The sequence below is a fragment of the Ochotona princeps genome, chromosome 11 (assembly GCF_030435755.1).
Source record: "Ochotona princeps isolate mOchPri1 chromosome 11, mOchPri1.hap1, whole genome shotgun sequence".
NCBI classification, from domain to species: Eukaryota; Metazoa; Chordata; class Mammalia; order Lagomorpha; family Ochotonidae; genus Ochotona; species Ochotona princeps.
The window spans coordinates 32,099,497-32,115,744 of record NC_080842.1 but is presented as its reverse complement, the minus strand read 5'-3'; the positions used below and the strand labels follow the sequence as shown (position 1 = coordinate 32,115,744).

General features: G+C 35.7%; 1 protein-coding gene across 1 annotated transcript; it reads left to right on the top strand.

Moving 5' to 3' along the window:
* The first annotated feature begins 1,065 nt into the window (after window positions 1–1,065).
* CEP44 (centrosomal protein 44) lies at window positions 1,066–15,919 on the top strand. The gene is made up of 10 exons (XM_058669981.1): window positions 1,066–1,202; window positions 3,288–3,435; window positions 5,102–5,248; window positions 6,637–6,756; window positions 8,530–8,700; window positions 9,568–9,774; window positions 10,974–11,040; window positions 14,233–14,357; window positions 14,600–14,637; window positions 15,382–15,919. The coding sequence occupies exons 1-10, from the start codon at window positions 1,114–1,116 to the stop codon at window positions 15,422–15,424; spliced, it is 1,155 nt and encodes a 384-aa protein (XP_058525964.1). The 5' UTR covers window positions 1,066–1,113; the 3' UTR covers window positions 15,425–15,919.
* Window positions 15,920–16,248: the final 329 nt, after the last annotated feature.

Below are 16,248 nucleotides of genomic sequence, written 5' to 3'. Positions count from 1 at the left end.
ACTGGATTGGAAGTGGAGCAGCTGGGACTGGAACCTAGAACTGGTGCCAATATGGGATGCCAGCATTACAGGTGGAGGCTTAGCTTGCTGTGTCACCATGCCAGCCCCTGATATAGATTTTGTTAAAGATTTACTTATGTATGTGCACCAATTTGCTCTGCACTTCCCTGGCCATTTGCAACCCCTTTGGTAAACTTCTAAGTAATCACGCCATTTCATTCTTTCTAGCCTTACTTAGCCTTTTCATCCTTTCAAAAGAAATCAGTTGTTCCTCATTTGTGAACCTATTTTGTTTCTGCTGATTTCCTCTCACATACAAAGATGGGATTGATCTGTTTAAGTTCTACTGTCTTAGTTATCACTCACTCATTTTTCATTTTCTAAAATTTCTTGGTACCTCTTGTGTCATGTGGAATCTATTTAAGGTCTCTTTCTTCTAGTGGGCATGAATGAGTTTTAATTATTTAATTTTAGTCATGTTTAGAAAAATAGAAATGAAGGTAATGCATATATTTATTTGTCATATTTGAGCTGGTGGACCCTTCATTTTATAACTCGCCCATTTTTATTTTTAAGTAAAAGTATATGACTAGTAACTGAGATGAGAGTCTTGGAAATTGTGAGTGAATCTTTGCCAAATCTGTTTTTTTGTTTTCCTTCATGATTGTAGAACGTAGCCTTGACAAGCATTCAAAATAGTCTTTATTCAAATTTATTTCAACGTGTTGTTTTCCCAAAGTTTTACTTAACTATTGAAAAATAAAGTATTTATGAGCATGTTGTTAAGACATATTGTAGGAACATGACTATGAAGCAAACTCTTGGAAGGAGAACCTCACCTCACATTCAGGGATCTGTAGTAGGTACAGTGTGGTCCTTGGCCAGTAGAAAATATAAATTAGGGGAAAGGCCTGGGAGAATGGCCACTGTAGCCATTTAGGGAGTAAACTGAATGATTCTCTCCCTTTCTTTCTCTTGTTCACTGTGTAAATGCCTTTCAAATAAGTAGATCTCACAAAAATAAGAAAATACATTCTTATCAGTTTCGTGGATTTTTATTTTAAGGTGAAAAGCTAGAATATTTAAAGAGTTGGAGCTGCATCCAATGTTAAAATGGCACCAGGTGACTTAAAAAGAAGCTTACGGAACCTAGAGCAAGTATTACGCACACTAAATTATCCTAACGAGGTGGATTCTGCAGGGTAAGTTATAACATCAAAATTTTTGCTAATAGCTTAAAATAACATTTGACACGAGAAAAGTACATAAAGAAAAATAGTTTTTATTTAGGTCCTACTTAAGTTTACTTTGAAATGATTCAGCTATTTGTGAAAGAGGGAATTATAGGAATTTGTTTCTAAATATGAATCAATGAACTATTTCAACTAAAGAGATGTAAAACAATTTCATAAAAGCATGTATTGAAACAAGGCACCATCTCTGTATAACTTTTAAACTGGGTATAAAGTTGCTTTCATTAGTTACATAAACTACTACCCTTTCAAAGATATTCAATTGATTGGCTATTTATACATTTAAACATTTTCTTTTTGATGAGAGAAATTCTGATTAAGCAGTTGCTTATGGCAGCCACCACCATGCTTGAGGATTGTTATTGAACTGTTCCATTTAACACATCCCAGTTTGAAACTTCATTTTCTAACTATGACCTGTTTACTATTGTAGAATAAAGTAGCAAAGCCCTCTTCTATAATGATGCAATCTAATATATTTCTATTTATCTCCTAATACTTATGCTTCTTCACAGCACCTGTTCTTCCCTATTTTCCTTGATTAATTGATTACCTGTTTCCCCATCAGAATATAAGCTAAATTCTCAGACTTTGTTTTGTCCATTGCCTTATTATTCCTAAATCGAAAGTTGTGCCTGGCACATATTAAGAGCTGATGAAACATTTGTTAAATGAATGGCTTAGAAGGGACATGTGTAGGTTAGATTCAAGTAGTAGAGTAAAACTAATAAACCAACTCCAAGTAAATCCTCAAATAATAGTCATAGTCTTTACATGTAAGAGTGGGTTAATCTAATAATAGACTAGGAAGAAGTACCCTCAAGAGAGCGCTGAAGCTAGAAGGATAACTCACACAGTAAGGACAAAATTTATTTCTTGTTACTGTTATTAGAGTATATATGAAAAGCAGAAGGAGGGAAACAAATGTATCCTGTTGTATAAGCTAATTGTCCTATTTTCCCAAAACGTGAACATTTTGATTATGTAAAACTTACAAAGATTTAGATAGTTTATGTAGCCACATTTTCTGCTTACTACTTTTTAACACATTTTAAGGTTTAACAATATGCTTTTTGTTGCACGTTTTAACAAGATGCTTGGAATAGCTTGCAATAGCCAATATTCTCCTGTTTTCAGAGTGTGATGTTTAAACGTCTAATTTTCTAATGATTCCATCAAGAACAGTCGTGTTCAGATTATTCTGTAATGGAGTATCATCTGCTGGGTCTACTGCTTCTTCCACAGACTCAGATATTCCTCTGCCTGTCACGTACACATGTGTGCACATACAGTGCCCCTGCACTGAATTCCATATGTAGGTTGTTTCCTCTTGTGTGTGTGGCTCCTCCTTTTCCTGTAACTAATTTCAAGTAAATAAAAATAAATCTTAAAAAAAAGTGTGAAACATCACATATTGAGTTCCCTGAGAGAGAAATATGGATTGGAAAGATCACAAGGGCTTCACTGAAGGTTTGAGCTGTGCCAGGTGCTTCAGGAAAGATTGATATTAGTTCAGTAGAAATGATGCAGATACGTTTCCAATGTAAGAAGTCCGTTTAGCAAAGAAGGCGCAGGCTTTAAATGTAAGTGAAAGACACTTGGAATAGATGACTTCCCTTCATGACAGTACGTGCTTTTTCCATCCTGGCATTTCTCATGTGTAATGTAAATGTGCTACATTTACCTTTTCCAATATGTGCTGGAAAACAAAAGAGATAGCAGTTTTTTGAAAGGCAAAGCATTTTGTTTTATTAGAAGATGAGAGATTAAACTTTAGAAAAATCAATTAATATTGTGGCAAATAGACTGTTGGTATTAGAGAACTGTGAGAAGTTGTAGAACAGATATGCAACAGTATTTCATAATTTGATCAGGCTGGCTTCTGGGTGGGAGATGGAATCTGGACGGTTGTGTATCCCCTAATTATTATGGCTGTAGTGCTTAGTTATAAGTTACATCATTTCTAGTATTTCCTGCATGTTCCAGCTTTGTGGGATTATACTCAGTAAAAGTCTTTTTCTTTTTCCCTAACAGTTTGATGAAAGGAGATGCAGCAGCTTCTTTGCCCATCATCAGCTATTCCCTTACCTCGTACTCACCTTATGTAACGGAACTCCTGATGGATTCCAATGTAGAACTCATAGCAAAGAATGACGTGCGCTTTGTAGATACTGTCTATAAGGTATTTGGAGTTTATGACACAAATATTTTAGATGTTACTGTCATTTAAAAAAGAAAATGTTTAGTAATAGTAATCACTCCTTACATGTAGTTATACATTACTTAACATTTCTGAGAAATGTATCATTGGCCATTTTCTCACTGGGTACACATGATGCAGTGAGCTTATGTATGACTTAGGAGCTTTAAGTATGACCGGCCTGGGCTGTGTAGTATATTTGTTTGCTTCTAGGCTGCGCATCTGTGTAACATGTTACTGGGCTCAGTACTATAGCATTTATAAAACAAAGTGTTTAACCGTAAAAATGATGCAGTGGAAGTAGGAGGCAACAGACGTTTTTCTGCTTCATTACTATCTTTTGAGGTCATCTTCCTGTATGCAGTCTGTCACATGCATGGTCTTCATCAGTACAGCATTGTGCAGTGCGTGAGTGTAGATACAGCTGAGGGAAGTCCACAGTGTGTTCACATGCTGTTATGGCGTTTAAGTGGGATTCCTGTTGAAGTCAAGATGCAGTTACGCTTTGTGTAGTGAATGTTTCTTACTCTAAAGATAGCTGGTAAATAGTTCTCAATGGCTGTCATTTGTTCCTTTTCTATCAAATGTTAGTAAATTCGATATGTTGACAGAAATTGGGAATAAATGTGATTAGATTCAATGCAAATTGTGGTTCATTGAGTTATGAGTTAATTACATTTTAAGAAGTAACTGAAAGTTTGAGGTATTGTGTTCATTGAGGTCTCAGACTGTGCCGTTTGTCTACCCTTGTAGTTCGTATGTATATATATATATGTATATGTGTGTGTGTGTGTTGAATGTAATTTTATTTAATTTTAAAAAAAATCATCAATTTTTGCTGTGAACCACAGCTTTTTCCATAACTGTATTTTTAACATTTAGAGTTTTAACATTTTGACACATTCATATATATATATATAAACTCTTTTTCTTAAAAATAAGGATACTGATATCACTAAAGTATGAGATTTGTGACAATGATCTTAAGTAGGGAAAGAAGAGTCTTTGTCTTTAAAATGGTATAGTTCAGGAAAGCAATATTAATTTGTACCATTTTCTTTTTTTAACGATAAAGACTGCTTGTCTAATCCAAGTACATTTGTTGAGAGAGACTGTTCGATGTGGTTTCTGTATTAAATATTCCTGTACTTTACCTCTAATCCTAGAAAGCGGAGGGTGAAGAGGCACTGCTCAGAAATTACAGGGTTAGAAACAGTACAGTTTTGAAACCAGCAGAAGCTAGTGTTTCTGTTTTCAAGTGCGAAGTGGCTGAGGAGCTCACTGACTTGTCTAAAATTCATGTAATGCAGGAAGAATAAATTATTATTTTTCTGAACAGATGGCATATTTTGCAGCGCAAATGAGTTTTTCTACTAACTGAGGATATTTGATTTTCCTGTGATCATTGAATATTATGTTTTCATCTCTCTGGACAGCTATCTCTTCTGTGGAACATCTCTAGCTCCTTGTTTCTTCCTGGATACCTCTTCTACCTGGTTATGTCTCAAACCAGCACTGTCTTTAGCTAATGGCTTGATTCTCCTCTCAAAGGTAGCCATTGCTCTCCTGACCAGATGACTACTTACTGTTTTGGATTTTAGAAAGAAAATGCTCCTAATTATTACATCTGTCCCTTTCCTCATTACAGCTTCTTCGTGATCAATTTAACTATAAACCAATTCTGACAAAAAAGCAGTTCATCCAGTGTGGATTTGCTGAATGGAAAATCCAAATAACTTGTGATATTTTGAATTTTGTTATGAAAAAGCACAAGGAGTTGAGTGGTCAGCAGAAGGTACTTTTATAAATTTTTTTTAGATATATGTTTTCTTTATTTGAAAGACAATAGAGAGAAGGGAACTACAATAGAGAGAAGGGAAAGAAATAATGGTTTGTTTTTTTAAAGTTTTATTTTTATTGCAAAGTCATATATATAGATGGGAGGGGAGACAGAGAGGAAGATCTTCCGCCTGTTGATTCACTCCCCAAGTGACCGCAGTACCCAGAGCTGAGCTGATTCGAAGCCAGGAGCTAGGAGCTTCTTCCAGGTCTCCCACATGGGTGCAGGGACCCGAGGCTTTGAAGTTTCCTCATCTTTCCCAGGCCACAGCCAGGGAGCTGCAAGGGAAGTGGAGCAGCTGGGACATAACAGGTGCCCCCATATGGGATCCCACCCAGGCATGCAAGGTGAGGACTTTAGTCACTATGCTACGACACTGGGCCCAGAATGGATAGGTTTTAATGCTAACTTATTATTGTGTGTGTGTAAAATCGGTGCCCTAGATTGTAAATTATTTGCATAGTACAATTGCTGAATTATTCATGTTTGGATAATCTTATAAAGATTGATGTTTAGTTACTGAGCTTTACATAACTATGACTTCAAAATGCCAGTCCTAAACTAACAGTTCAAACCTAACAAATTTTCATTACTTGTCAGTTTTTAAAAATTATGTAGTTGGGAGGACATTTGGTTTTGTGGTTAGGATGCCATTGGTAAGTCATCTGCATTCAGTATCAGGATTCCTGGGTTCAGGTCTTGGCTCAGTTTCTGATTTCACCATGGGAAGCAGCAGGTAAATTCAAGTATGTGGGTTCCTGCTAGCTTAGATTGAGTACTAAGCACTTGATTTTGGCCTGGCCCAGTCCGGAACAGATAGCAGGCATTTGAAGAGTGAATGCAAATAGAAGATCTCTTTTTGTCTTTCACTGACTTTTTCCCTGTCTCTTTTAATAAAACTAAATCAGTTTTTTTTTTTTTTAAAGATAACTTCCAGCCCAGCACAGTAGCTTAGTGGCTGAAGTCCTCCCCTTACTTGCATTGGGATCCCATGTGGGCACCAGATCGTATCCCGACTGCTCCATTTCCCATCCATTTCCCTGCCTGTGGCCTGGGAAAGTAGTCGAGCATGACCCAAAACCTTGGGACCCTGCACCCGCATGAAGACCCAGAAGAAACTCTTGACTTCAGATTGGCTCAGCTTCAGGAAGTGAACCAGCAGACGGATGATTCTATCTGTCTCCTCTCTATAAATCTGACATTCCAATAAAAACAAGTAAATCTTTTTTTTTGAAAGATAGCTTCATTATTTACTCATTATATCTCAAAATATTTTATGATAATCAAACTAAAATATACATGATGCTTTTACTCAAAACTATGTCTAGCAACTCTTTTTTTAGGCTCCATCACAACAAAGAGAGAAAATTGTTTTTAAGTCAGAACCTTCTTCAAGCAGTGAGAAAACATCTGAAGAACCTGTTGGTGTTGATATTACTGGCAAGTTTCTGACTTCAGGAAAGGTATGAATGTAAAAATGAATGTGAATATATTTTTAGAAGTTATCTATCTAGTTAATCTAATATATAATTTCTAGTAAGTGGTAAAACTTTCTAGTCAGACATTAATATATTGAGATTTCTAATAGCATATACTATATATATTTTGGGGAACATTCATAAAGTTATAAGAAGAAAGTGAATAATAAGCTTTCTCTTTTTGTTTATGATTTCTAATTTTGGCTCATTTCCCAGCTAAAATAGTGGTAATTTAAGATTATTCTATAGTTATCTATATTTATTCCTAATATATATCTGGTGTTCTAAACCTTGGGGGCATGTGAGGAGTATACTATTAGTAATAAGCTAATGATGCTCCATTTATGTATGTTCATATTGCCATAGTCAATAATTTAAATTATGTAATGACTAACAGTCCCTAAACGTGGAATCTCATTTTGGGTTAGTGTTTTGAATATTATCTGTGCATAGATATCGTCTCTACTTCTTTTGTGTGCTTTGAGCACCTGTGGTTAAATGGGTCTAGTAAAGTTATAGGTACAAATTTTTCAACTCCCAGAGTGGTTTGAGCCAAATGTTATTTTATAATGATACATATATTTCAACTGTCTTCCCTCTGAGGAAAATACTTTAAGATTAAAGGATGGAATACTGAATAATTAGGGTGTAATTATGCAGAATCAGCATTGTGCCTGCAATGCCAGCATCTCATGTGGGCACCAGCTCGAGTCCTGGTTGCTCCACTTCTAATCTAGCTCCTTGCTAATGTGCCTGGGAAGGCAGCAGAGGATGGCCCACTGCTTGGGTTCATGCCTCCCACGTGAGAGACCAGGAAGAAGCTCCCAGATTTTGCCTTTGAGGTGGCCCAGTTCTGGCTGTTGTGGCCATTTTAGAAAATGAATCAATAGATTGAAGATTTCTTTCTGTGTCTTCTCCAACCTTCTTTAACTATCTTACAAATAAACAAGTCATTTTTTTCTAGAAACTGCGTATGCATACTGCTTGTAGAAAAGGAAATAAGTAGAAGAGACTTATATAAGTTCACACCTTATTAGGAGTAGTACTTAATTTAATGGACTAGTACCTTTTTGCCATGATTATCTTTTGTTATTGTTAAGTTTAATTGTTGGTTGAAGGTCTAATATGTTGTGGTTTGTTTAATAAAGAAAAATTGTAATGAGTGCTACTCATAAAACCTGTTCTTGATGATCTTTTTAAAAAACAACTTTTGATTGTAAAATATGTCACTTAAAAAATCTTACATGCATATTCAGCAATTTATCAGCTCTGCTGCTCTGATTTCATCTTCATTGCAACCACTTTTCCCTACATCTCTTCCTTCATAAACTAGAATATTTTGAAACAAATCTTAGACATCGTTAAACAAATAAAGCAATATTTTTAAAATATAAAAGTGTTTTAAAATCATAACCACAAGTTATAGTAATGTATAAGTGGTTTTACTATTAATAGTTTATGGGGGCTGGCATTGCGGCATAATACATTAAACTACTGCCTTCAATGCAGAAATCCCATATGATTTCTAGTTGCAATTCTGCCTGCTCCTTTTCCCGTCCACCTCCCGGTTCATGCATTGGGAAGAGCAGCAGGAGATGCCCCCGTTCTTGGACTGCCACCAACAGAAATGAATAAAGCACCTGGCTCCTAGTTTTGGTCTGGTCCAGCCCTGATGCTCATTTCCAGAATTTCTGTGTGTGTTTAAAATAAAAACATGAAGGCATTAGAGCACTTGATACATTTTTTTTCTCTATGCAGAAAAAAGTGGTGGTGATCCGTCATCTGTATGATGAAGATAATGTTGAAATTCCTGAAGATGCATCAAGTACAGTGACAGAGGTTAAAGAAACATTTGATGTGAATGACATAAATACTACTGAAATAGACATTCCTGAAGTAAAGGACCCTGAAGTCAAGGCTGAGCAGCAAGTAAGAATTTTGAACTTTCTAAACAGAAGCTAGGATTTCTTACTTTGTATACCTGATTATTTCATCATAGAGGCTTTGGAATATTTCTAGCCTTTAGAGTCACTAGCCATGATGTGTTATCTATGTTATTACAAAAGAACCAGTGAATCTTACTTAATACAGTTCAGCATATCCATTTGCTGCTTTTGTGTAAGGCACTGGATAAGATAAAGCTACCAGTAGTAATTGGTAGATATATGGCTTTGCGTAGTGAATGTTCTCTGCCACCCGTTCCTGAACTTGGAATGAAAAGGATTAATACTTCATAGCTTTTCATGTTATCCTTTCTTATCAGAATGTGATTTGTACTATTCCTTATTTAGTTGGACTCTGTAATACTTCTATGTCAAGCCTCACTGTTTCTACTAAATCTTTTCCTAGCCTCTCGCTGTCTTAGGAGTTCTGTACATTTATAAAAAGCCCAGATAGCTGCTGGAAGGCCCATTGAGCAATCTCACTGTTCTAACGAAGTATCGTTTTGGTCTTAGCTTTGTGCTGGCTGTTATTACAAGAATCTAGTTAGTGGCAGTTTTATTGTATTACCTAGAATTATTTAAAAGCATGATGTAAATTCATTTACTCTATAAAGCAGTGTGAAGTAGGTAATTCTGTTATCACTTGTTGTGTCTTTTGTGTCGATGAAGAAATGGAAACATGACGACTGTGTGTTATACAGATGAACTGGTTTAGGGTGCAGGCGGTCTACCTCCTCAGACAGCAGTTCTGATCCTGATGCTCCCAGTTCGAAATAACACAGTACAAATAAGAACACACTGATTTTAGAGTTTTGGTTTGTGTAATAATATTTCTAATCTCTAATAATTTTAGGATATAAATATTACTCCTGAGATTACTGTACTACAGACTATGCTTGCTGAATGCCAAGAAAAGCTTAAGAAACTTACTTTCTTGGAGAACAGGTTAGACTATTTAGAAGAAAAAATGAAAGGAAAAGTGATGGTAAATGAAAAGACCTGGATTAACCTCCTAAGTCGCGTCACTCTTCTTGAAACAGAAATGCTTTTATCAAAAAAGGTATTTTTCTTTCCTTGACATTTATATAATATAAAATAAAACATGTCTTTTTATTCTCTTGGGAATACCAATTACGAGAATAATTGGATAGGAAATATTTTGTTAGAATGAAATCTTGTATGAACATAGATTGTATTGTTGTGAGTATTTTCTGTTCATCAAATAAGGTAGTCCGAAAGGATAGTCTTTCTTTTCTTCTCAGAAAGTGAGGTTGGTAGATTCAAACAACTTACTCTCTGCTTCCATATTTAAAAGGTGATTTCTTACATATGAGAATATTTATGTATTGCTATAAATTGAGATTTTAAAGCTGTTGATACTGCTTGCTAGTATGCCAAATGAGAATATATTTGATTTTGCTGATAAAAATTTTGATTTTTATATGATTTACTAAGTATTTGTATATTTATTTGCGAGGTAAACACACACACGCACACACACACACACACACACACACACGTTGAGAAAGCCCAATCATCTCACCCCAGTGTCCAATGTAGCCAGTGCCTGACATGCTGAAGCTGGGAGTCGGGAATCTCTGGATCTCATAGGAATGTGGCAGGAACCCCATTGCTTGGGAGAACTGCCGTCTCTGAGGGTCTGGATTATCAGGAAGCTAAAAGCAGGAACAGAGCTGAGGTTCAAACCCAGGTACTGACTTGGGAAGTGAATGTCTTAATTAGTGTCCTCACCGCCAGACTGGATATCTGCCCCTATTTTATGTATTTTTTTAAAAAGTACAAATGGCATCTATTTTCACAAGGTAGAAAAGTGAAAATTTTGCAGAGGGAAAACAATCAAAATAATGACCCTTCCTTTCACTTATTACTCATTTCCTTCAGTCTACTCTTAATCTGTAAAAATAATAAATTTGCTGTTAACTTTTTCAAATTTTGGAAATCTGTTTCATGTATTCAGAATTTGTATTTGTGGTTTGTCTTATTGGAGAGTGAAAACGTTGGCTTCAGGAAGCCTACTGTCTGCTGCTATAATTAATGGGTTATTTCTTAATGTGCCTCGTTAGCACAGTAGGTAGTGTGTTAGTATCATAAAAATATTTCTTATACATACTAATTTTATATGTATTACTGCATAGACAACATGATTAAAATATTTAAATGTTTATGTTTTGCTTGGTGATAAGCATAGGAAACAAGATTTTTTTATATCATTCTAAATATGTAACTGTATTATTCCAGAATGATAACTACATAGAGCTTAATGAAATAAATGAGGACCATGCTTCTACCAGTAGCATGAATCCTGGTAAGTTATTGATGGCACTAGTATTGGATACAAAATACAACGTTATTTAAGAAAATTTGTAAAGCTACTTGGTTGTTTTAATACTCAAGACTTAATTTTTAGAAGTAAGTTACTTTCCTCCTAGAGCAAAGAAAATGTTGACCCTACAGATTGCTAAACTCAAGGCTTGGTCAAGAAATGAGTTTATGTGTTTTATTGAAGGTGAATAAATTCTACTGTTTCAAATTGCTGACTTTTGGGGCTGGCTGCTGCCGTGTGCAGCTCCAGTATCTTGTATAGGTGCCAGTTTGAATTCCAACTGCTTCACTTTTAATTTAGCTCCCTACTTTTTTTTGGGTGGGAAAGCAGTGGAGGATGGCACAAGTACTTGGGCCCCTGCCACCTACCTGGAAGACCTGGTTTCATCCTGACCCAGCCCAACATTGAAGCCATATTGAAAGTGAACCAAGTTTTTGTTCTTTGGATTCTTGCATTTTTGTAAAAGAAAAGGACTACAGTTTGTCCCATGTATATTAAATCATATGTCCAATTCAGGATTCACCATGAAGTTAAATATCTGTGGACACTGAACGTCGTTAAATCTTTCAGCTTTTACTTCCATTACAACGGTAATAGTAACAATACAGTATAGTGCTCATTGTTTATCTGGCACTGTTCTAACTGGGTTAACTCATTTTGTTCTCATAGCAACCATGAGTGGTAAGTACTATTGTTATCCCTGTGTTACAGATGATGAATGAAGGGACAATGAGATTAAGCAATAATATCAACTTCACTCAGTTATTGAACAGTACAATAAATACATATATGTTTATTTCATTTGAAACACAGAGTGACAAGATGGAAAGACAGAAATCTGTCTGCTGAGTCACCCTGTACATGACCAAAACAGTGTGGGCTTGGGCCAGTTCAAAACCAGGAGTCTACAGCACCATTCAGGTCTCCTCCGTGCATGGCAGGGTTCCAAGCACTTGGGCTATTTTGCACTGCTTTGGCAGGTCCTTTGGCAAGGAGATGAATAAAAGTGGAACAAATGGGACACAAACTGGCACTCCAGAATGGGCTGTTGGTATTGCCACAGTAGATTTGAATTCAGGAAACTGGTTCTGATGGTTTCTCATAGTGCACACGTTGGTATTGTACATGAAACACTTCCAATTACTTATTCTAAGTATTTGAGGTGTTGCCTCATGTATTAAATTTATTATAGATTGTGAATTGAGAAATTGATAGGATGTTGGCTTTTTTCTTTTTTTTTTTTTTTAAAGATTTATTCATTTTATTACAGCCAGATATACAGAGAGGAGGAGAGACAGAGAGGAAGATCTTCCATCCGATGATTCACTCCCCAAGTGAGCCGCAACGGGCCGGTACGCGCCGATCCGAAGCCGGGAACCTGGAACCTCTTCCGGGTCTCCCACGCGGGTGCAGGGTCCCAATGCATTGGGCCGTCCTCAACTGCTTTCCCAGGCCACAAGCAGGGAGCTGGATGGGAAGTGGAGCTGCCGGGATTAGAACTGGCGCCCATATGGGATCCCGGGGCTTTCAAGGCGAGGACTTTAGCCGCTAGGCCACGCCGCCGGGCCCGGCTTTTTTCTATGTATCATTCATGCATTTGTTCAACAAAGTTCAACCCCAAGAGCCTGGAGAGAGAAAGCTTTGTCTTATGGTCTGTCCAGCAGAGAGAAAGTATGCCTCTGTTCCTGTGTCCAATGTCTGTGATAGCAAGGCTCAGATATTCAAACACTGGGAAAAAAAACTCTGAATGCCTGTTATTTGCAAAACTTGGTCTTTTGATATTTTGACTTGAATGTTCAGGCTTGAGATTGACCAGTCGGTTTGCTCAAATTCATGCTAATGATTAAGGAAAGAAAGCAGTTCTGTACAGAAAAACAGGCATGGAGCAGGTGGAAAGAAAACTACACAAAAGACAGCGTGTGGCTCCCTGGGATGAGTTTTCTAGTGGTTCATTCCATGTGTATTAAAATGAAGGGTCTTAAAAAGGTTCATGGAAGTATTAGTTCTGATACAGCCATGCATGGATTTCAGACAGTTTTAAACATACATCTTAATTCCACTTTTCCATGAGCTTCTTGATGTGCTCTTTTACTTTGTTCCCTGGTTGAGTGGAATTGGGTAGGCTGGATGGAAGTGGAGCAGCCACCACACGAACTGGTGCCCAGGTCGGATGCTGGCACTCTGAGGCAGAGGACTAGCTGGTCCAGACACGACTGGCCCCTGTGTGCCTCGTCTTATCTGCCACTGTACTCTTTTTTTTTTTTCTATATATTTAATACCTTTTTTATCAATTTTTAGCCATACCAATAAAAATCAAAACTTGTCAAATTTTCAAATGGTAATTTTTCTGTATCTGAAAGTTATAACTCTCAAAGAAGCAGCTTGGGTTTTTCCTGCCTTGAAAATGTTTATCAAGTCCTGTATTTCACAGATTTTTTGAAACACGCAGAAACAGAGAAATATTCCAGTGAATCAAGTACATGTGAATCAGATGAATGTGATGACAAAAACACTTTCCTTTGGGAGAATGGCTTTTTTTTCTTTTAAATCCAGTGCTTAGATACAAAATATGAGCAAGAAAAATTCAGTCTTTGTCATTACTCTAACTTAAGTGTAGAGCTTAGAGCAATTTGACAAGAACATATCTTATCCATGAGGTCCTGTATCTAATAGGCAAGATGGACTGTCATTTTGTTAAATTAGTAATACCAGGATACCTAAAATGCGGATTTCATTTGCTTAGATAAGTCTGTGTGGGTTTTAAATTTTTTTTGTTTTTTTCTTTCTATATGTGGCAACTTAGAAAGGGCTGTTTTGTTTGAAAATGCTTATATATTCAGTTCTAATAATAGCTGGCATTTGCCATAGAATAATAGTTAAACAAATTGTGAAATGTTTAAACATTACTAAGTAAAAGCATCATGACAAATTAATTGACACTTGTTATTTGAAAATATCCACCTTACTCCCTTTCCTATTTATTCAGTGATTGTTATCAAACAATTATGTGGCTTTTTATAATGTTTTTGTGGTCTCTTTAAAAAATGCCAGAATCTCATGCTTTATGTATGTCAGCAGACATATTAAAATAATATTTTTCTTCCATTTGTAAACAAGTTTTAGGTGGGTGTCATTGCTGTGAATAGAAAAGCTAACCTAACCATTTCTTCACAGATAAGAAAAACAAAATGGAAGGGCAAGCCCATGTCCCTCTGTCCTCTGGTTACAGCACAGCATCTTCAGACTCCACTCCCAGAGCCTCGACTGTGAACTACTGCGGGTTAAAGGACTTTTCAGAGGTAAGAAAACGTCAGCTGCTGAGATAACTTCCTCTCTGAGGTCAGGAAAATAAGCAGCTGTTGGTTTTAGCTGTCTACACATTGGCCAGAGAAATAGCGCAACTGTATAAATCTCAGAAATCATTAGTGATGGATGAACAGTAATTAATGCAATGTTTCAGACTATTTTTGTATTCATGGTCCATCTTTGATGATGGTTTACTTTAAGAAATCTCCTAAATTTGTTGCTTTTTAAATTAAAGGAAACAACAATCCAGAAAATGGAAAGGATGAAAAAAATGTAAGTAACAGAAAGGGGCAACAGAACTTCATTTCTCTGCAGGGAATTGTATTGGATTGCAGTATATAAAATGTACATGTGTGTTTCAGACCTGAAAGGGCTCTCAATCACGTGTGGAATTTCCTTTAGGACTCCAGTGGACAATAAATCCACCTACAGTTATGTTTGTAAGATGAGTCACTGTTTTGATTTCCAACAAGTGATGTAAAATATTGTTAATGTAATTAATTGTGAATTAAAGAGTGCAAAGATATATTGGTTGGTAGTTAATCAGAACTATTGTAGAATTTCATAATTGGTATATCAAAATATTAAATAACGTAGATGGGTGATTTGAAGAAATTTTCAGTATTATTAAAACATTGCTTGTCTTTTCACTGAGTTATTGATAATACTAAAAGTGATATTTTTATCTAGGACAAATAACATTGTACATGATTTTTTAAAGAGAGGCTCAAAGGAAGCCCAAAATAAAATCACGTAAGACTGTTACACAAACTTTTAAAAACTATAGTATCCTTCTTTGAAGTTTTAAACATGCTAAAATACTTTGCACTGCAAGAATTAAAAACTTGTGTTTGGCTTTAGTTGGTCTTCCTCCCTGACCATACTGTGCTTATGTTTAGTAATCACAATTTCACCCACAAATAAGATATCCAAAAATATTTTAGACACAAAAATGTAATTTCAGCAACAGATCTTATTAGTATTTTCTTGATAGAGTTTTCATTTATTCTGTTTCAGGTTTGAAGAGACTGCAGAGTTGCTGAAATGCCCAAATCACTAGCTATAGTATTTTCTGCATGAACTTCTCTAAAATTTTGCTATTGTACATGTTGTATATTTGAGAATTCCCTTTAAATTTTTAATATACTGTTTGGTTAATAATTTGAATTCCCTTTCTTAGAGTTTCTTCATTTCTTAATGAATAAATAGTTTCATTTTTTTGAGCTGTGATTACATTGCTATTTTCTGTTTCACCTTTCTTAGAAAAAACTTACACCCTAGTACATTTCTTTTACAGAGTGAAATCATTACAGCACTGTATTTTTATGTTGACATTTGTTGGCAGTGTGCTAAGTAATATGTTTTTTAAAGTACAGGCTCGAGGGCCATGGTTTACATCCTGTTGGAAACACTCCAACAGACTTGCATATTGTACCCAGGAGGCTCTCATGCATACTGTCTTGCCATCTGTACTGCGAATAAGTTGTAATGAAAAGTTAAAAATGTTCACTGAAAATTAAATAAAACAAAATACAGCATTTTATGCTCAGTAAAAGGCAGTAACATTTTTTTTTCAGTTAACTCAGAAAGTTAAGGATGTGATTTTTTTTCCTTGTATTTCAAAGTAGATTAGAAGGGCTCACTGTGAAAAATCTGAGTATTTTGTTATTTTAAGGAAAGATTTTTTTAGTGTATAAGTCATCGATTCTACCCTATTTATCCTTTTCTTTATAATATATATTATGTAAGTTTTCAATGACAAATGTAAAGCTTTAACTTATGAGAAGTATTAACTTTTAGGAAAACATTTTTAGTATACTAATAGATGTTCAGAAATTGGACTTTGCGTAGGCAAACAGAATCATAGAACTGTGGATTTAAAAG

Coding starts and splice junctions, on each gene's coding strand:
- CEP44 (XM_058669981.1), top strand. CDS start 1,114: ATGGCACCAGGTGACTTAAAAAGAAGCTTACGGAACCTAGAGCAAGTA. Junction 5,249..6,636: donor AGTTGAGTGGTCAGCAGAAG/GTACTTTTATAA, acceptor CTCTTTTTTTAG/GCTCCATCACAACAAAGAGA. Junction 6,757..8,529: donor AGTTTCTGACTTCAGGAAAG/GTATGAATGTAA, acceptor TTCTCTATGCAG/AAAAAAGTGGTGGTGATCCG.